At 32.1% G+C, this 21,831-nt stretch overlaps 1 protein-coding gene across 4 annotated transcripts in view; it reads right to left on the bottom strand.

Annotated features, from left to right (window-relative positions):
* Window positions 1-813: 813 nt before the first annotated feature.
* Window positions 814-21,831, bottom strand: part of LOC113514596 (RING finger protein nhl-1) — a 158,004-nt gene continuing 136,986 nt past the window's right edge. For 3 of the 4 annotated variants that reach the window (XM_052901782.1, XM_031910104.2, XM_031910103.2), the window contains 9 exons: window positions 16,223-16,380; window positions 14,389-15,825; window positions 12,952-14,182; window positions 12,682-12,854; window positions 11,795-11,935; window positions 9,858-9,998; window positions 7,526-7,743; window positions 4,542-4,756; window positions 814-3,848 (listed from right to left, as the gene is read on the bottom strand). In XM_052901782.1, coding sequence (XP_052757742.1) covers window positions 4,543-4,756; window positions 7,526-7,743; window positions 9,858-9,998; window positions 11,795-11,935; window positions 12,682-12,854; window positions 12,952-14,182; window positions 14,389-15,825; window positions 16,223-16,357 — 3,690 coding nt within the window. In that variant the 5' untranslated portion in view covers window positions 16,358-16,380 and the 3' untranslated portion in view covers window positions 814-3,848; window position 4,542. The remainder of the gene's footprint in view (window positions 3,849-4,541; window positions 4,757-7,525; window positions 7,744-9,857; window positions 9,999-11,794; window positions 11,936-12,681; window positions 12,855-12,951; window positions 14,183-14,388; window positions 15,826-16,222; window positions 16,381-21,831) is intronic. The other variant, XM_031910106.2, reaches the window with a different exon arrangement.

Raw genomic sequence — 21,831 nt, 5'->3', positions numbered from 1 at the left:
GATCAGATATGTATATTTTTTATTTATTCAATGAAACAACAGTTGATAGGATTACTAAATATATATTCACTTTGTGAATATATATTCAAAAATAACACAAAGGTAGGTTTAAATAAAACGCTATTCTGTAACAAGTTGTTTTTTTATTAAAAATTCAAAAATCATACAATTATACTTATTAAAGTTCAGTATAATGGTTTACATTATCTAATTACATTTAAAATCTATTAGGAAGCAACAGCTGTGACATTAATATATTCAATAAAAAATTCTTGATTCTAAATTTAAAAATTCACGAAATACTTAAATATGAATTAATTAGCCTTGAAAATTTATAACATTTCGATTTTAAATTTATAAATATTCATAATCGTTATTTTATAAACATATATTTTTTTATTCGTTCAATAAAGTTTGAATTAACAATAATCCATGACTAGATGTCGTAAGTATCTACAGTAATGGTATCCCAAAATTATATACATTCTATATGTATATATATATTATTTTTAATAGCATTTTTATATTGTAAATAATATATATTTTGTAATAATGCAATGCATATTATTTCTATGTTTAAAATTATCCTTATTACAAAAATGCAGGTTAAAAGCATTTTTGTTTACACTCATTGAGTTAAATTTATACAAAAATTAACTAATAGTGTTCTCCAAATATAAATAAAGGATTTTGATGTAAATGAACAAATTTTGTGAATTATTTTGTAATATATAAATTTTAATTGAATATATATTTAAAACTCTACTACGATTGACGAAGTAGTGAATAAATAACATACTTTTCTTTATACTCTTTTATAAATAGTCGAGTCAAATAAAAGTCAGATCTTTTAAAAAAAGCAGCAAAGAAATTTTTCAATAGATGTTTTCGCCGCCGTACGGTGTAGATATCTATCTTTACAGATGCGAGTGGTGACGAAACCGTATCTATCGCTTGATTCATTTACTTCTAAGTCACAAAATATTCTGTGACTAAATACTTGTATAGGAGCATCTGAAGTATTAAACAATTGTTGCATTGTAGTGGCATACTACTAAAATTGCCCACATTTTATAGCGCATTTGAATCCAATACGAATGCATCGAGCTCTTTACAGTTGCTTTATCAAGTTAACTGGTAAACAGTGTTATTAACACAACAGTGTTAATCAGAAATCTAAATTGAATAACAACATTATATGTGGCCCAGTTTCGAACTCAAGATATTTATTAATTAAGTTAAGTTGGGAGTAAACAAAACCACAATAGACCTTATCTGAAATTTATAAAATCAAACACGTAGTAATATTTCGTGTATAAGAACTATTTGCCATGTGGTCCCGGCATAGAATGGGCCACCCCTTCTTTTCCCATGGGTGTCGTAAGAGGCGACTAAGGGAACATAATAATCAAGAGATGAGAAACAACGTTGTTTTTAAAACATCATCAAAAGCGTAATTATGGTTGCCAACTCACTAGCCGAACGTGGCAGCTACTGGCAAAACCTTCAAGGGGAAGCCTATATTCAGCAGTGAAGAGTTACGGCTGATATGATGATGATGAAGCACTATTTATTAATCGCGTCACGTTCAGTTTAAAAAAAAACACGAGTTTAAAACTATGTTTGTATTTTATGACCAACAATATAAAATATGAAGAAAGTTATACATCACTACAAATGGTAACATTCAGTTTTATGTTGTCGTCTGTAACGTGAAATACGAAAGAAATGTATCGCAATCTTTTTACAACTATTACGTTCATGCGTTGAATAAATATTTCCATGTTACACCCGAATGTATATCTGAAATAACTCGGGATAATCAAAATTTTATTGCGTACTTTATGGTACTACTCGATTACTAAATCATCGCGAATACAGCGGAATACGAAAAATCGAGTACGTAGTTTCGATCTGAGAAATCTAGTAATTTCTCATACCCGATGTGACCGGAATTGTTTCCAGTCACATTATTTTAAGACTGAGAATATAGAAATTTTGATAAATATACGGTATAGTGCAACTACTATAATGATAGCACTTTAGAGTATAAAATCAGAAAGTAACTTTAAGAATAAATTTTACTTCATCCTGATTGATATTTATACTCGTAAGTAAAAACAAAAGTACCAGTAAAATTTATATAAAGTACAAATAGTACTTTTAATAGTAAGTTCTTGAGTTACAATGATATTAATTTAAATTATTAATTAGTTTAAATTCTTTTTTTATTGCTAATACTGACATCAGAAAAAAATGTTCCAGATAATAGTTACGTATGCCTAACATCATATCAATTGCAAAGCTCGGTTGAAAGTGTAATATTTCATTACAGTCTCATTTTTTTATAAGTTAATTTATATATTATTGATGTTGAACTTCGCTATTATCAAATAGTTTACGGCTATCATTTGAACTATATATGATATTATTAATATAGTAGCGCATTATAATCTACAAATCAGGTGTGATGATGATTATAAATATATAAACGTAAAATAAAATACATGCCATATTAGAATCCTTTGAGTGTACCAAAGATGATATATAAACTCTTGATGCGTCTTACTCATACGAGTGGTGATAATAGTATGGCTGTAAGTTCAAACTAACATTCATTTGGATTCAAATACTCGTAGAGATAAAATGTTTGCAATTGAGTGTTAATTTCGTTACAAAATGTCTCTGTAATCTAACTGTGATGACCTTTTAAAATCCTGATTAAAAGTAAAATAAAATAATTATAATTATATTACAATAAAAGCCATTTTGTAGTCATATTTTTATTATAATATAACTTTTATTTGAAAATTATATAATTAAGTAATAAAAGAAACAACATAATTAAAGTTGTTGACTTATACGTTACAATTTGTAACGCGATCATAGATCTTGTAAACGCAGACGTACTAAGCCTGCTATTGGTGAATTTCTATCTATTAAGTACTGGAGTTCATTTGTTTAAGTGTTAATTGTCACATTGAGTGCTTGACAATGATTGACTACGAGAGGCGAGTCTGTTTTCAGTTTTGTCTAAGGAAATTTTATATACAATTATAAACAAATGTAGTTTATTATTGATAAAAATATTTTTAACGTAATAACTACTGGATTGTGACGCAATTGTTAGGCTCGCACTCACATCACAGATGCTCATGACTAAGGATCACAAATTGATCGTGAAACTAGTCGAGATTTTTCGATCTAAGTACACGTAAATTAAACCAGTAGTTATCACATTAGAATATAGTGTGTGATTACGAAAATTTAAAAAATATTTTTATTTAAAATGTAATTAAAATTTATATTGTTGTTCGTATATGAGTATTTAATTAATTATAAATTATATTTTTTATTATATTTATTATTTTTATAATTTATCTCTTTATGGTTTAAAAAAAAAAAGAAATCATCTGTAGTTGGGCCAAAATAAATAAATAGAGATTAATGACTAGGTTTCAAATATATAAAGACAATACTTTACATTACTTACCTACATCATTTTTTTTACTTAATGTATGTTATAAAGTTTATTTCAAGATTAACTTCAAGACCTAACTCAATTACGTATTTTAAAATTCCGTCAGACGAAAAATTAATAAAAAGTTTACAAGAAAAAATTCTTTTATTTAAATTTTATATAACAAAAAGAAACGTTTTGAACGCAAACATGTTTAGGATAGCAAATGAGATAATATTGTAAATAGCAAATATTGAAAGATTGTACAAATTATTTACAAAAAAAAAAAAAAAAAAAACAAAATACTTAAAAATATTTTTGAAATGGAGTATTACGAGTAATGCTGCTGATGCTGTTTTGCACTTTCGTTGAACAATGTGATGGCCATCTGAAATAAAAATAAATTATGACATTTATTTATTTATTCATACTAATGTAAATAGATAATGAAATATGAATATTATTTTGACAAAATTTTTAATTTAATTTACTTTTTGTTTAAGTTAGATCGATTATATATATAATTTATAATGGAATAGTATAATATGTTCAATCGATTTGAGTTGTATAAAATAAATATAGAATTCATTAAATAAATAGATAGTTATACTAATTATATATATTATATACTTTTAAATACAGAATGGAAGAGAAAAACATATTACGACGACCCCAAATAAGAATTGACATTAGAGTAGGAAGATGATGATGACGATGACATACTTTTAAAAAGGTCCAAATAAGTATATAATGTATTTATAAAGACCTCTTATATTTGGCCCTTGTGAAATATTGGTAATGATAGATACATAGATATTGAGATAAATTTATATTTATATCGATTTAGTAAGATAAAAGCATGTATAAAAATAAAAAAAACAAAAACATAATAGCACAAGTACGTCAGTACATCCAACAATGTATTCGTAATCAAATTACTGATTTCGTATAATAAAACGGCATAAAAAATATAAACAAAATAAACAATTATTAAAAGTATTAAAAAATAAACATATTTTTTACGTATTAAAATTAAAACATATAATTTTTTTAATAATTATCAAAAAATATTAATACTCACCTCAAAACACCTGTACTCTATGGTTTTCTCTATCGCATACAATAATGTTGCCACCAGACATAACAGCGATGCCTTCCAGACCTTTGAACTCTCCGTCCCCAGATCCCCAAGATCCGAAGGCTCGGAGGAACGTGCCATCAGGATGGAATATCTGAATACGATTATTTCCAGAATCGGCAACTACGATGTAGCCTTGGTCGTCAACAGCCACACCCCTAAAAGGATATACATTATCTTAAAATATATATATATTTTATGACCTTCAAACTTCTTTGATGAGACCTAGAACCCGGGCCCAACCTAGGTTTCATATTTCTACATTTTTTTTTTGCAATTGAGAATAGCAAACAAGCTGATGGCCTACTCGATAGAAAATGGTAATTATCACCTATAGACTTGAGCAGTAGCATGGACATAACTGAGTATACTGTTTCGCCCATGATTCTCCCCATGCGTTGCCATTCTTGAGGGCTCAGGTGGTATTCCTCTGTACCCTGTAAATTTGCTGGCATTTTCGTATTCTGACACTTTCACATGTGTTAAAATAGTAACTATTTAAATCTGCTACGTTCTATAACATGTGCGTTGTACAAGGACCAGGACTACATAATAATCAATACATTTTAATTTTATTAATATCAATAACCTTCATTAAAATATTAGACCTTGATCTCTATTTTTCGTAACAAAAATAAATTTACGATGCTAAAAACGCTCGCTTCATGAAGCACGATTTACATGCGTTTATTTTTAATTCAGATTTGGGTCACAATTATTTTGTACTTCACTAAGAGAATTCGGCCAAGGAGCGTGTATATTTTTACAACTTTTTTTATTGCTATGAGGCAAAGGCAAATGAGCAGAGTCCAGGTGGTGGAAAATAGTTACTATCCGCCCTAAATAGGAAGAGGGATTAGTATGATACTGTTGTTAAAAATGTTTAGCTTTTTTTTTAATAAGGATAAGTTGGTAAACGAAATTTTGATTATTAAAAATAAACAGGAAAATATTTTCTACTGTATTTTTATAGCGTACAAGCTTCTACATGCGACTTCGTCCACGTGACAATGACGTGTTTACTGACCAAGATAAAAATCTTATATTGTACGTGTATACTAAATTTTATAATGATTGATTAGCCGAATTAAGGCACGAAGAGATAACAAACAAACAACTAATAAATATTTATTATTATTACCAATATTTAATTATTATCCCAATAATAACTAGATAATCTAGGATTTGAATCAATATAGAGAAGGGGACCGATAAATATTTGGTGTGCGAATACTTAGCTTAGCCGATCGTAAAGTGAAATTAGAGGACCAGCCAACCACAGTTTATGAGCTGATGGGAGCACAAGGTTATATTTAGGGTTGCCACTGCCACCTATTTAGTATAATCCAAAAATATCCGGACTTCTGTTAATCTATTCGAACTTTATCCGGATTTTAATTTTATTCATAAAATTGAATATATATATAAGGTAATTATTGCATCTAAACTATATGAAATTGTTAACTGAAATGTTTATAAATGAGTTGATACAAGTTCCTTCAGAAAATAGACACTTCACTGTCCATCCTAAAGGTTGACTTGTAGAGAATGCTGCTAGCATTAAATCTGCCTTTAGTACTATATTTTCATTTGGTGAATAACGTTATTTAAAATAAAAGTACCTAACATAAAAAAAATCCTCAATTTTTTTATATGTCCAACTTTTTGTCCGGGATTATTTAATTTAGAGGTGGCAACCCTAATTGTACCAAAACATTAGCTCCTGTGTTCATATTGCTAACGCGTACTGCGGTAACAACTGATTTATAGGTGTTGATGGGGGTGGACCGTTCCATTTCGATTGCTTATTACAATCCTATTACAGAAATTGTGACTGTAATTTATGGCGTTATGTGATCCTACTCTTAAATAATTCCTATTGTTGTGTTTACCAATATAGAATAATTGTAGTTTCAATTTCCTATTACAAAAGTGTTCCTATTACAAAAGGATTGGTGTACGTGATTTATAGATTTATGTGAGCCAACTCTAAAATAATTCCCAGTAACGTTGGATTTTTAAAAATCTTTACTCAAATTATTGTGTAGGCTGATAAAGTCTGTTAGATCAATGTTCGATGTAATTTATATTTTTGTTTACCGTAACGGGCGGATTTTATCGTAATTGGTATTAGTAGGCATTATTCTTATTAGAAAAAAAACGATTAGGTCATAAAATTTGTTATGCATAATATAAATATCTTATTGCTGAGTAGGCACGAGTCTTTTATATGATAAGGATTCTAGTCTAGTCGATTATTTTTATTTAGAGATAAAACTGGTAATAGTATTAATAATATGGATAATAAAAATGACAATGTACTCATAGCTCTCTTTTTTGATATGAAAAAAGCATTCTATTATGTATCCCATGAAACACTTCTAACAAAACTTGATAATAGTGAAATGCAAGGTCCAGCACAGAAATCGTTAAAAAGTTACCTTTCGAACAGATATCAATCTGTTGAAGTGACTAAACTCAACTAGACTCAATACTGACATCATAAAAATCTGATAGAAAACATAACAGACCCGCTGTACCTCAGGGCAGTATTTTGGGCCCACTCTTATTTCTAATCTATATAAATGATTTACCTAAAGTCTCTGAGAATAAGTGTGTCTTGTTCGCACATGATGTTTCTGTTATCGTAAAAAAAGGGTAACCCCGTCTGCGAGGGGGGGGAGGTTGTTAATAATGCGAACTACTAGCCCAATTGCTAGCAATATACCTTATCAGGTTGACCTCCATGTAGTATTTATTATGATGGGCTAACTGACCTGCCTTTTCATTCTCATCTATCATCCCTTACGGGCACCAGTATGTACGCCGGTGTATACCATTAGCGCAGGCGGGGTAATAATTTTATTATCATTTATTAAAAAGAAACACCGTCGGCGAATAAAACATTTTTTTCCTTGTTTGTTTACCTGGGGAACTTAAACTGTCCATCTTCAGAGCCTTCCTCGCCAAAGGAGGACAGCACCCGTCCATTCACATCGAAGACCTGGACTCTGTGGTTGTTAGAGTCTGAGACTAGTACTCGGTTGGTGCTAGACACCGCTATGTAATGAGGGTGCTCGAGTTGTCCCAACTTCGAGCCGAAGGAACCAAATTTGCCCACGAACGTGCCATCAGATTGAAATACCTGAAATAGAATGTACTTTTATATTAAATTTTATAATTTTATATTAAATTTCTATATGATAAATTTGAAAGGATATCTTTTCAGATAATAATCGAATTTTATAAATTAGTTTAAAAACAGCAGAGTTCTGAGGTGGCAAACATAAAAAAAAAACTATAACCGAATTCAGAACTACCTACTTTCTTGAAGTCAGTTGTAAAGATCATCTATTTAGCATAACGGTTGACTAGTAGAGAATGTCATCAGGCATTAATTCTGCCCTGTAGACATATTTTAATGTGTACAGAAAAATACAAGTACCTAATGTATATAGGAAAAAGAGCTAATATTAAACAAAACTAAAAGTATATTAAAATAGCTAAATGTCCACCCTCGTCCGTCTAATTCGCGTTTATCCAACAAAATTAATATTGAAAAGGAATATTTTAATGGAAAGTCGTTACCAATTTTCGTGCTCGAATGAATTTTGACAAAAACCTATTATTCTTAGTCATCGGTCAGATCTGCCGTCCATTTTTCATTCTACAACGCAGGTTCATGGACCGCGGTGAAATAACTTAATCTTCTGTATTAATTCAAATAAAATATTATAGATTATTTTTTATCAGGAAAAAAATTTCCGTCGCATTTATTTATTATGAAATTATGCGCAATTTTATTATAAATTGAAAATTCATAATTCTAGGAAATCGTAATATTTATTGTAATTAATTTGCCCTTTGTATTTTCCTAAATACGGAATTGTTAAATTTTCTCATCAAATTTTAATAAAATCGGTTTAAATTTCGATCTAATTAAAATTTATATCAGCGTTATGTTTAATTAAAATTAATATCGGCGTTTCACATCAACACAATCGAAGTAAAGAAAATACCTGATTTGATTCGAAATTACATTCAATGTTTGGATTTGTAAATTGTGTACGTACATTTAACTAAATGCCGTATCGTCTCTGCATGGAATGTGCCATCCCTTCTTTTCCTGTGGGTGTCGTAAGAGGAGACTAAGGGAACGAGGGATAGACAGCGAAGTCTCTCTTAAAACATCACCAAATCCTAGCTACGGTTATCAACTCGTCTGCCAAGCGTGAAGTGTCCAATTATTTGCAAAACTTGGGAAAAAAACTTGGGGAGGCCTATGTTCAGCAGTGGAGAGTTAACAGCTGATATTATGATGATTCTATTAAGCGAGTCAGATTAAACAGTTTGTCTTATACTATTTTTGATACACAAAAATATACCTAATTTATTTGTAGTTTCAATTCATTATTCTCCCTACATTTAGAAGTGTAAGAAAACTTTAATATAAAATATTATCTATTATTGGATACCAAATTAATTAACAAGTTACGGTGGCGCCATCCGGTGTGAAATTTTTAAACTGTCTTCGTTATTTATTATGAAGTCTTATAATGAGACATTCCAATTGAGGGCTTACGTCGATGTATAAAATAAATAAATGTCATTTTTGAATGCAAAAAATATTTTAAAATACAAACTGAAATTCAATCTACTTATATACTGATTATAGATCCTGTAGATAGTAATCAAGCTACCACGCTTGTATTACCTAAATTTACCTAATCTTTTGAATAATATACTACTTAGAATGGTTAAACAAGCCTAGGCCTATCTACCATAAAACAACTGCAGCTCTATGATATTTTATCATACACGATATAAATCATGGAGTGCTTATTGTTAATGCTTATTCGTTTAATATTTCCATAAACCTCATAAATGGGAACGTATAAAGGGTACTATTACTATAAGTTGATAAATATAGTAATAGTATTCCTAGTATTTTATTTATTTATTTATACTTTTGCACACATTAAAATATGTCTACAGGACGGACTTAATGCCTGATGACATTCTCTACCAGTCAACCATTACGCTAAACAGAGAGAGAGTAAAGGCGGTGCATAGATTTAAAAAAAAATGTAAATTAAATAAATATTTTGAGAGATTACAACATTTTATAATTTTTTTTCTATTTTCCATTAAATAGAAAAGAAATAAGATGCAACTCATAGAGATATAGAGAAAGTTAGACTAAAGCATATACCTAATATCGGGTGCAAGTAAAATTATTAAAGATAGAGACAAACATACCTGCACTCTATGGTTTTCCTTGTCACACACATATATAAAACCGAGGGCGTCCGTGGTGATGCCCCATGGGTAGTTGAACTTCCCGTCTCCTGTACCTTGAGTTCCAAATGCCCGTAAGAAGCGCCCTTGAGGGTCGAAGACCTGTTGAGATGAAATACGAAATTATTATAATAAAAATTTCAATAATTCTTAATTAAAGTCCTGCAACTCCATCTGCGTGACCGGGATTTGTTTACTGACCGGGGTAAAACGTAGACTATATCCTTCTCCGTCCCATATAGTAATACCAAATTTTATAGTCATCAGTTAAGTTGTTAAGGCAATATAAGGTAAAAAAAATTAAAATTCACATTGATGTTTATAATATTAATAAGAACGGAAATAAAATATAAAATTAATATATAAATAAGATTGAATAATTATTTATATAATATTGCTTTTGCAAATATAAAATATGCAATTTACAAATGAATTATTTAATATTATTTATTTCAAATAAACACGCCCATATTATGATTTTATATTACAAACTAGGTCAGTAGGTTTCAGTAAATTCTTTAGAGTAAAACCTATAAATTTTTATATTGGATAATTAACTATCATATCGCAATTCTGCAATTTCTGAAAATCCCATTAATATTGAGATTTTTTTTCCAAATTGCGTTTGGAAAATAATTTGTTTACAACTTATATTTGTTAGAGAAATACATTTTATATTTATACACGACGATCCTAAGTCATAATCGTTCCTAATAATTTTATAGTATCTCATAATCTAAACTGAAAAACAGAATGCATACATGTTACTTGGTGGCAGAAATATTGATAAAATAGAAGTCCATACAAGTTTGTATAATGTATATTTACAGTAATTCTTCTTCATCATCATCATTATTCAGTCGTTAACTTGCTGAACATAGGCCTCCTCCAGAAAAGAGAGTTTTGCCAGTAGTTGCCATGATTCGCAGGCGAGTTGGCAACCACAGTTAGTCTTGATGATGTCATACCAGCCGGCGTGATATCTCTTTAAAAAGACTCATGGCCTCGAGACTCCACGGGCCTAAAGTCTCAACTCAAAACGCCGTTAATATATAACATCAAATTTAATGCAAATCAACTTAAAATGATTTATTTCTAAAGCTTCACTAGCTTAACCTAAACCGCGTATACACTAAACAATAACAGATTAAAATGTATTTTCTATTAATCGCTCCATATTGTCACGGTTAACTCATCCTTAGGGGTTTAGCTTTGTTCAGAGGAAATATTTTTATACAAAATATTCGAATCAATACCTACAAATTTGTGTTTGCGACCGCTGGGAAATCCAAAGTGCGATAGAAGTATTCCAAAGAGAATTCTAAGTGCTTTCTATAATGGTTCTGATAATCTTAAACGATATTCTATGAAAGAACCACACTGGGTTTTGCTATTATAAATTATACGACATACACAGGTTTATTTTGAATTTAATTCTTATTCACTTGTATTTAGAGTTAAATTAACATTTGATAAAGAAACTTGGGTGGTGTTATTAATTTTGTAGAGTTGTTTCAATAGATTTATTTATTAATCAGATTTTAAGTGAATTTGTGGTTAGATAGAGGATTTATTATACACATTATGTTTATTTTAAACTTTTATTGGTTTTGTTTAAATCGTTGATTGTAATCTCAAACGCAATTATCAGTCTCTCAATTGATATATTTTCCTATATCTATTTATATAAATTATATAATATTATGGATTGTATAATTAAAATAAATCTGTCTATATAGTTTGTGTTTTTGTCCGCAAAAAGTTAAATATATATATAGCTGGTTTCCGGTATATGATAGAACAATTTACCTTTAATATACGTACTAAATTGTCAGGATTTAAATATGGAAATTTGAAAGTTTTTTTCTTTTTTTTTTAATAATTGTATAAATACATACCTGTATGCGATGATTGTATCTGTCCGCAATGATGTATTGCCCAATGCGGTTGACGGCGACACCCGCCAGACAGTCGAACTCTCCTTCACCACTGCCATATTGGCCGAACTCTTTCATGAATATGCCGTTCGAGTCGAATACCTGAAGAAACAATAATAATCAAATCCTTAACCTTGCAAATATCACCAGAGGGAGATTTTGTACTTCCTCTACTGGCGTACCTTTGTCTCAGTTTGTTTCTGTTATAAAGCATCTGTTTGAATAGTAAGTATATGACGGTGAAATTATAGGGTACAGAGGCGTAGTATTATTTATGATGTTCCTGAGGACCTGACCATTTTAGGAATGGCAATGCTTGAGATATAATTGGCAAAACAGAATATTCAGTCACTATTTCCCATCAGATGGATAGTTAGTTTGTTTACTATTAAATTGCAGAAAAATAATGGTAAATATAAGGAATATGAAAGATGTGAATAAGTACTCGTATATATAAGAGGTAACAAAGTTGTTTTAAACTTTGTCATTTCTTAGCATTTTAGCAACTCAACCAATCGTCATAAAATTGGCTTACACGTAGTGTTTAGTAATTATTAGATAACATATATCTTAATAGACCTATTCTTTCACTGTCTATCGATACTGTGTGTTGAGTTAAATATTTGTGAAGAATAGCTATGTTCAGCATTGGGACATTAAAAACTATAAACTTTAATTGATAACATTGTGCAAAGAGTATGAAAAAGCTATTTATAATTGCCAATCAAATACACTTGTCTGGCATAAATATTTGGGATTGCATACGTCGTGAAATGTTGGCACAAGGTTAGGTGAGTAGATCAACTATTTTTGTAGTTGTAAATATGTGAGATTCCAGACAGAAATACCTGCACTCGATGGTTTGAAGAATCAGCCACGACCATTGTATTGTCGGGACCTACAGCGATACCACGAGGCCAAGTAAAACATCCGGGTTCGCTCCCCCGGCTCCCCACGCTGAATTGTAAACGGCGTTTCTGCAGATACTGGCTCCTAGGGGAGGAACCTGCTGCTGCGAAACCTAAGACCGAAAGAATACATTAGAATATGTACAAATTACCTCAGAAACCCAAATTTTCAAGCTCCACACCTATTTACACGCCACTCGTTATTCTAACCTGCTACCGCTGCTGTAGCCGCCGTAGGGGAGATGGGGGAGCCTGCCGCGTTTTTTGAATCGTCATCAGAACTGGCAAGCTCATTTGCTGAACGCAAGGGTAGCCCGAGAGACAGGCGACGAGATGTGCTCGATGACGTCCCGCCCGGGTCCCTATCCTTGCCTCGAGACCCGTATTTGCTCTTTAAGTATCTTGCCCAAGAACTTAAAGCTGCGCCGTCTTTTTCACCAGTAACCGTTCTCTCTGGTGAGCTCTCTCTAGATTTTAAAGCGTGTGACGAACGGCTACGAGACAACTCCGAACCTCCTGTACCGGAGCCGTATCGAGCCGCGAGATACGCTGAAGGTGATGCCGTAGTCGGGGAAACTGGTTCATCCGGATCATCGTCATCTCCCACACCGAAACCGGTGTGGCTACTTTTGCTTCTAGCAAGACGATTGCGTCTCTCTTTTAAAGCAAGATATCTTGATCGAGCGGTTGGGTATTTTGAATCGTCATCTATAGAGGATGTTAGTTCTTCTTCTTTGGGTTTGCTACCATAACGGCTACTGTATGAAGAACTAGCACCGTAACGAGACGGGGGTTCTTCTTCTGGTTGTGATGCCTGTCTTGAACGGTATCGAGTCGAGGCAGGCGATTCTTTTGTTTTAGATTCGTGGGTGTCATTTCGAGCATTTGTGCTTCGTGCAAGTAGTGGACCTATGTCACTGCGAGCCATCGCCTGGCTCTCGGGCTTCCTTTGCGACGCAGGCTCCTCATCGCTCTCCTCAGAAGAGTCGGTCTCTTCTTCGGAACTTGTGTCGGAATCGTCGTGTGCCGGCTCGGCGGGCGCGGAGACAGGAGTCGGCCGCTGAGAGCCAACAAAACGACTCTGTACCCGTTGAGCACCGCCGGCTGTTCCATTCGTTGTCACTGGTGCTGTTCTCTCGTTGCCTGCGGAAAATAAAGTAGTGCCAGATTTTGGTGGAAGCCCATCTTTGCTGTATTTTGCCTTCAATTCAGCAATAGTTAGTATCGCACCTGTATGTTTTACCGCCGAGCCGGAACTTTCTGTAGATGCGCTTGATTCCGTACTAGGAGCGCGGGCGGCCGGTCGGTGTGCGGAAGATGTTTCAGAAGCCGAGGGTCTCCTAGCTGTCGCTGTTGGCTTTTGTACTGGTGTAGTATTTTTACGCTGCTGTGTTCGTTGTAGAGATCCAACAGATTCATCGGATTCACCATCACTGGACGCCTGAGAAATATAGTGAAATTCGGTATGGACACCAAAACAGTATTTACTTTAACATGTTGTGTACTGTGTGCAAATGAGTTAACGTGGAGTGTATTTTATGGAATGCCGTTAGTTGTCGCGTTTTCCTTGTTAGTATCGATGAAGTGCCTATGTTCTACGTAGTAAGGTCATCATGGTTGTCACTCTCTCTCTTCTTCCCAACTCACCTCCCGAGCTGGTGTGGGTGGTTTACGAGTTATTGAATTCCGTTCTTCATCAGTAGCTCGCTGCGGAGTTCGATCAGGTTCTTGAGATGAAGCTGCACCCTTGTTCTGTCGTTTAAGACGTGATATTTCGTCATCTTCGCTCTGTTGTCTTTGTGCACTAGGTGGTGGACGACGTGTTTGAGGTGCAGGTTGAACTGGTTTAGGTGGTGGTGCAGGTTCTTTTTTTTCTTTCTTTTTACCACTGTCCACATCTAATATTCTTTGCATTACACGTGGACAGTCACTTAGTCTGAATATTCCACTGAGAGGACCGCGAGTGGCATCTTCAGTATCAGCAACCTTTTCTTTTTCTTTTTGTTGCTGTTCAGCTTTGACTGCACGGGTATTTTGTTCCGTATCAGAGTCATTATCTTGCTGGTGACTTCTTACAAAACGTGACCGGAATCGTCGGGATGGCCTATGTTCAGATTCATAGCCACTATAATCGTCAGCAGCTGCAGAATAATCTCTTGTATGTTTTTCTTGTGGGGGTGGACGACGTTCTCCAAATTTACGGCCTCCTAATATAGGTTCATCATTTTCTGTATAACCTTTTGCTTCTTCTTGTTGTCGGAACTGTGATGCTAAGCGATGATCACTTTTAGACCTTGTCAGCCCTTGACTTTGTTGTAAGCCTCCAGAATATACATTAGGATGGCTAATATTTAATTCACCGTAGCTTGCTACATGTAACACTAACTGATTAGGATCATGTGTCATGATAAAACGCATTCTACGATTGTAGTCGCCAGCTTCATAATCAAAGTTTCTTAGAAACTCGACAGTTTTTAGGAAAATCTCTTTAGTGTCGACTAGTTCAGTGTCCTCCCATTCGACGTCATCATTCATATACTTATCAGCGAGATCACAATTACTTTGTATATTGCTTAACTCTAACTCTAGATTATCTTTAAGATTGGTAAGGTTTCTAAGTTCAGTGGCTAGATATCTATCAACCTCATTCCTAAGGAAATCGGTTCTATCTTTCAATGCTTTTGCCAATCGTTTGTGTATCTCATCCACCTCACCGGCTACTGCAGCGCAGTTTGTCTGAAGATTTGTTGTGTTACGTTCGACTATACTTAATATATCTTGAAGTCGATTAACACCGCGTCGAATTTGGTTATTAATTCTTGAGATTTCTCGACGGAGGACTTCCATGTGCGCCGCCTTGCAGTCTTCGCATACTTTTTTGTCGCAATGAGCACATAACGCACAGTATGCCTTCTCTGAGCAAACATTACATCTCTCCATAACCTGCCCAGCAGTGGGATCTGGTAGTTCCCCTGCTATTTGAGCATGTAGTTCTAAGAACCTTTGTAGCGTGACATTTGTTGGAAATCCTTGAACGCCTTGGTAAGGAATTCTGTGCTCTGCACGACATTCTGGACATTTAACCTGTAAAAGAATTAATAAATTACAAAAAAAAAAATAAAGCATTCAGTTAGAAGTCCAAAACTTCATTTTTGTCAAAACTACTATGGAATCAATATGACGGTTAATGTTTTTATAAAAATAAAGTTTAATCAAAATCCGCTTCAGTATCCAAATTCAACCAAAATCTAAAAGATTCATTAAAAATTATTATAATTGTAATGTAAAAGATATTTCTTGTCTATATTATTTTATTTTTGCAATCTTTAATAACATATAAATAAATTGACTGAAATAAATAGATAAAAATGTACAAAAAAATACATTCGAAATAAGAAAACCTACTTCCAATCAATTAGAAACGAGGTAGTTTTTAAAATATTACACAATAATGATATTATAAAAAGCCATGGCCTATTACCTGTCGCCTAACGTAGTCGACAAGACCGTCCATACACGGTTCCATACAAAAGCTGTGCTGACATGGCAGCAACTTTGGATTTCGATACCGGTCTAGACAGACGCAGCACGTCAACAGCGACTCAAACTGCTCCATCTTTTCTATGCTTCCTTACGTGCCTGCAGAAAAATTAAAATAATAAATTGTAAGTACATTAGGAACAATTTCATTATCTGCATTACTTCTATTATGTAAAGTATTGAAACAATAGCGTGGAAACAAAATTCCTTTTAGTTAGTTTACAATTTATTTCCATTATCCCGTTAAACCTACCAGCCCCTAAAATTTATAGCGGATGAACTTTGGCAACCCTAATTTATGGATGTACTAATTTAAAGTCAAAAAGAAGTACTTAAAAACAAAGAGTTTATCCCCAGAACTCGTCAATTTCATGTCTGAAATAAAAAAATCTTGCCTTTTATCTGAAAGTTGGAAAGTTGAAAAATTTGTGGCGCGTTTTACGTGGATCAAATACCAAACTTTGGTACCTTCCAAAACAATAATAGCGTTCATGCTTTTTTATTTAGAAAAGCTGTTTACACAAAAAACGGAAGAGTTGGTTATTCACAAAAATCTGAGGCCAGTTGAATTCGGTGTTGGCGTGGTGTTTCCGCAAAGATTCGGCAATTTTATAAATAGAAATATACGTCTGCTTTTCCACACGACTCACAAACTCCCATACGACATCTGAGTGTTTAACGCTGGCTATATCAACTGTATCAATGCTATTTCTGGTCATTATAAACTTTGTTGTAAATAAATTGGTATAGCGATGACAGATTTCGTAAGTCTTAGGTGGGGATATTAAATTTATCTATATGACTTTTGGACACACACAGCACGATTTAATAAATTTACGTGATGAAGTTACGTTAATATTGAGCCGTTTATAGTTTTCACATTTGCTTTGTCAACTAAAAGGTTTTTGTATCTACAGAAATTATTAGTACAAGATGAATTTTGATGCAGATTTGCAGCCTGCTATTAATAAATTAAACTACCTACATAGCAGAGCAATATTTTTACAGAATGCCATTTCAGATAGCAGATTGAGAACCAATGAATAATTTCGCTATTTGCAGCTTAAATGCATGCGGTTTTGTTTTAATACATCAGTGTCAATGTCCAATAGTAATCTATTATATTGAATAGGGGTGCTGTAGAAGTACGAATTTAGTTTAAAGTGTTCACGGATAGAGTTTATTTTAAGAATACCGAAACGCGATGTATTCACATGACACTGGCGTAGAATAATTAGTGTTTAGAGATGTCGATACTTACGTGTGTAACCATTTTTTGCAATGAGTCATCGAGTTTCGTAATGAACTGTGTTCGAGTATTACAAATTGGCAGAATTCACGTCATACGATATTTCAAGAATACTTATAGAATCTTGAACTATACAGAAATATGCAGGCGTTTGTAAGTTTTAAATTTTAGTGTTATAAATAATGATATATTACTAAAAATTATTTTAAAACTTGATTAATGGACCGAAGTTAAAAAGAAGGAAGTTTTCAATTCGGCTGTATTTTTTATGTTTGATACTTCATAACTCTATCAGTTCTAAACAGATTTGAAAAATTCTTTTTTTATCTGCCAGTATATACTAACAGATTAGTCTCTTAGAAATTTTATCAAAATCAGTTCAGCAGTTTAGTTTTTCAATTGAAATAACTGGTTTTATCACAATTGAGGTAGGCTTTTTATGGGTCATGATCTTTAGTTACTGATTGAACGTTAAGATTTTTTGTTTCGATTGAATTTCTTTTTAAAATTATTTATACGATAATTTAAACGAAAATCTTTTTATTGTGCTCTAATGAAATATGCTACAGTGGCGGTCGCGTATAAACAAGTACACAGTGTATTTTAATGTAATTACTACCGGTTTAACTTACGTGTAATTAGATTGAAAAATCTCGACTAGTTTCGGTGTCAATTCGTGATCCTTAGTTGCTCATGAGATCTTTAAATAATAAAAGTGACACTTATGATTCACTTGATGAGTGATTCTTGAGTAATTAATATAAGAGAAGGCTAATGGAGTTTTCAGTTTCTATACACTATTTTACTATTACTACGATTTTATTCTTTCATTTTTTTTGCTTTATAACAAGAAGAATAAAAGAATAAAATAAGACAGTACTACCTGATAGAGAAAACCGACTCCATATAATAAAGAAATTAGACAGTGAGAAAGACAAAAATAAGGATATCCTTGAAAATAAAATTTCAAAGTCATATGGCATTAATCATATCATGACAAGTTCTACCTTTATTTGTTATAACAAATTGCAGTGGTATTTATTTGTTTTAATAAAGAAAACGTAAAATTATGTTTCTTCCTTTGTTGCAACCGAATGGCTTTGTTGCAGTCTTATTTATTATTGGATCACGCTGTGTGCACATGTTGTGGCAAGTTTACCTGAACAATACATTCATGTAGTGGCATGTTATAATTTATTTCATTTCATTTCATTTATTTATTTTGTGATACATAGGTTTACCAGAGGGAGACTTTGTACCAAAGTCGATTGCTTGGGTACCTCTGTCCCATTCGTGTTTCAACCGTGAAGCAGTTGCATTTGCATGACACCTGAGTCTTCAGGAATGGCAACGTATGGGGGGTATCATGGGCGAAACAGTATACTCTATTATGTCCATAGTACTGCTCATGTCTATAGGCGACGGTTACCACTTTCCATCAGATGGGCCGTCAGCTTGTTTGCCATTCTAAGTTGTATAAAACAGGTAACAATGGCAAAAGAGGAAGAGGAAGACCGAGGAATAACTACATGGGACAGATAAAAGAAATACTAGGTGTCATGTCGCATAGGGAGATCAAGGATATGGCCTGAGATAGAGCTGGCAGGAAGAAGATGCATGAATTAGTTGCACCGACAAGAGGAAACTCTTAAATGAAAAAAAAAAAGGTAACAATGGATGGTAAAACAAGTTAAATCCTCTACGATCAACCCCGTCTATCGACATATACAAATTCGCAATTATTTAAATATATATATATATATATATATATATATATATATATATATATATATATATATATATATACAGAAGAAAATCAACAATGTCACGTTTACAGTAAAAAAATTATAATATTATGAAAATTTATTGCATTTATTTCCAAGAAAATCGTCAATTGAATAATATGTTCTGTTTAATAGGTATTCATATAGTTTAGTTTTATATTTTTTTATGTCACCTATGTCTGTGAGAGATTTAGGTAATTTATTATATATTCTAGGTGCCATCCCAAAGACACTTTTAGTGAATAATGTAGTTCTATGTGGTTTTGAAGTGATTTTGTGGTGCTATCTATTATTTTTAATTTATTTAATTAATTAATTTATTTTACACTTTATTGCACCAAGTAAAAAGAAAAATAACAAATACAGTAAATATTAATGAGAAGTGATACAAAAGGCGGCCTAAGCAATCTCTTCCAGACAATCTTTGGGTAGAGGACATTGAGAAAAAGACAAAGGGTAGATGGCACACTATTATATAGATAATATCACATATATACACTACATATACCATACACAAATAAATATATACATAAACATACATATACTTAATAGCACACATACAACAGAAGAAAATGATGGAGGAAAATTAAGAGAGAACACAGGAAAATAGTACTAAAGGATTTAACAGAGGTTATTTTATATTTATTTAAATTTAAGTTTGTATTTATAAACGCCTATTATGTATGCCAAATAAATAAATAAATAAATATGTTGTTAAAAATATCTAAATATTGAAGTTAAATAAATAAATAAGATAAAAGCAAAGAAAGATGTCGATTTCCAGAAATTTCTTTGTTTCATATAAAATTTCTTTGATTTCGAATGAAAGACGCTTTCAAATGTATATAATCCTATATAGTATTCGGAGCTTAATCAATTTGGTCGACGTCGCTAAATTTAGGTACAATTTTGTTATGGCATTTCCAAACTGAGTCAAAGGCATGGTAGAATTAACTAGTTATTTCTGGGGGTTTTATCTGTATGAACTTAAAATTTTAATTAATAATTAAATAAAATTATTAATTCAAATTTTAAAATTAAAGCAAATAAATATGATCAGTCAAGGCAGCCACGTTTTTACATTGCATTATTAAATTCCATTCGTTATTTAATTATTGATTTTCTTTAGAACTTCATAGGATCATCAAACATTTTATTTCCTTCTAACAGAACAGGGCCGTAGCCAGACCAAAGTTTAAAGTAGGGCAAAATAACTTTTTAGTAGGGCAGAAGTCATAATTAAGTGACTTAAAAAAAAAGCCAATTTGACTAATCTTTTTAAGATCTTTCATTTTAAGGTACGTTCATTGGACCTTTTAAGGAAGGGCATTGCCCGTCGATACCCTCCTCCCAGCCCTCTAGTTACGGCAATAAAATAAACTAAAATAGTTTCATTCAATTGTAAAAATAATTAGGTAGTTTTAGAGAGTGAATATTATAGGAAACTTAAAATAAATATAACAAGTCAAGACAGCTGAGATTTTCTACTATAATTTTAATTTACATTCGTGTTAAAATTATAAATTTTCTTCAGAATTTCATGTGATCATCAATCATTGTATTTCTTTCTTCCGTCTTGTACAGATTACTATACATGCAATTGAAAAAATAATTAAATGCTTTTAAAGAGAGGAAGTCTAAGATAAAGTGATAGAGAGAGAGAGAGAGAGAGAGAAAGAGAGAGAAAGATTATTGTAAACTTTAGCAGTTTCATAAAGGAAATATTTTATTTAGTTTATTTAGTTTCATATTTTATTTAGTTTCCGGAGCTAATTTATATTCCCTGTTTATTCTATAGCTTTGACGATAGGATTATTAATAGAATACTTTGCTACGTCATTTCATTACGTCAATTGTGAGTTTATTCCGCCGGTCTAACGTCGGAAATAAATTGTTTTGTTTCGTAAAACATTAGTTACATACGTGTTGCGAGATGAATTGGGACGACGAGTTTGGTAGCGACATATATTTTAACTGATTAACAATTGACTTACAACTTGATTAACAGATAAAAAAAGAAATTTAAGATAAAAAAGAAGATTTTTAATTATAGCAAAATTTAAAGACTTAATTAGTGAATTAGTTTAAAAAAAATATACGAAACCTATCTGTGAGTATGCTTACATATTAATAAAAAGAATAATCCAAATAGGTTTACAATTAACGGAATTATGAGCTAATAAATATAAAACAAAACACAATCGAATCGAGAACCTGCTTCCTTCTGAAATAGCAAATCAGCCGACGCTACGACGTTTGCTATAAATATCTTACAACACAATTTTAATTATATTTTATTAATCAAAATATTCTTTAATAAGAATTTATTGTTAAATTTATTAATGTCGATCAGACCATTTTCCCCGAATTCTTGCGTTGCGTCTTTCTAATATACACAATATTATTAAGGGAAAATTGAAAATTTGTCTTGTCGAGTCCCGTTTTTATAGCGTAATCATAATAATATCTCGATTATTTTCCTTAGCAAAATATTGAGAATTATGCGCGTAATAGATA

The sequence above is a fragment of the Galleria mellonella genome, unplaced genomic scaffold (assembly GCF_026898425.1).
Source record: "Galleria mellonella isolate WM207_F2 unplaced genomic scaffold, CSIRO_AGI_GalMel_v1 utg80, whole genome shotgun sequence".
Taxonomy (NCBI): domain Eukaryota; kingdom Metazoa; phylum Arthropoda; class Insecta; order Lepidoptera; family Pyralidae; genus Galleria; species Galleria mellonella.
This window is presented reverse-complemented; position numbering and strand designations above follow the sequence as displayed.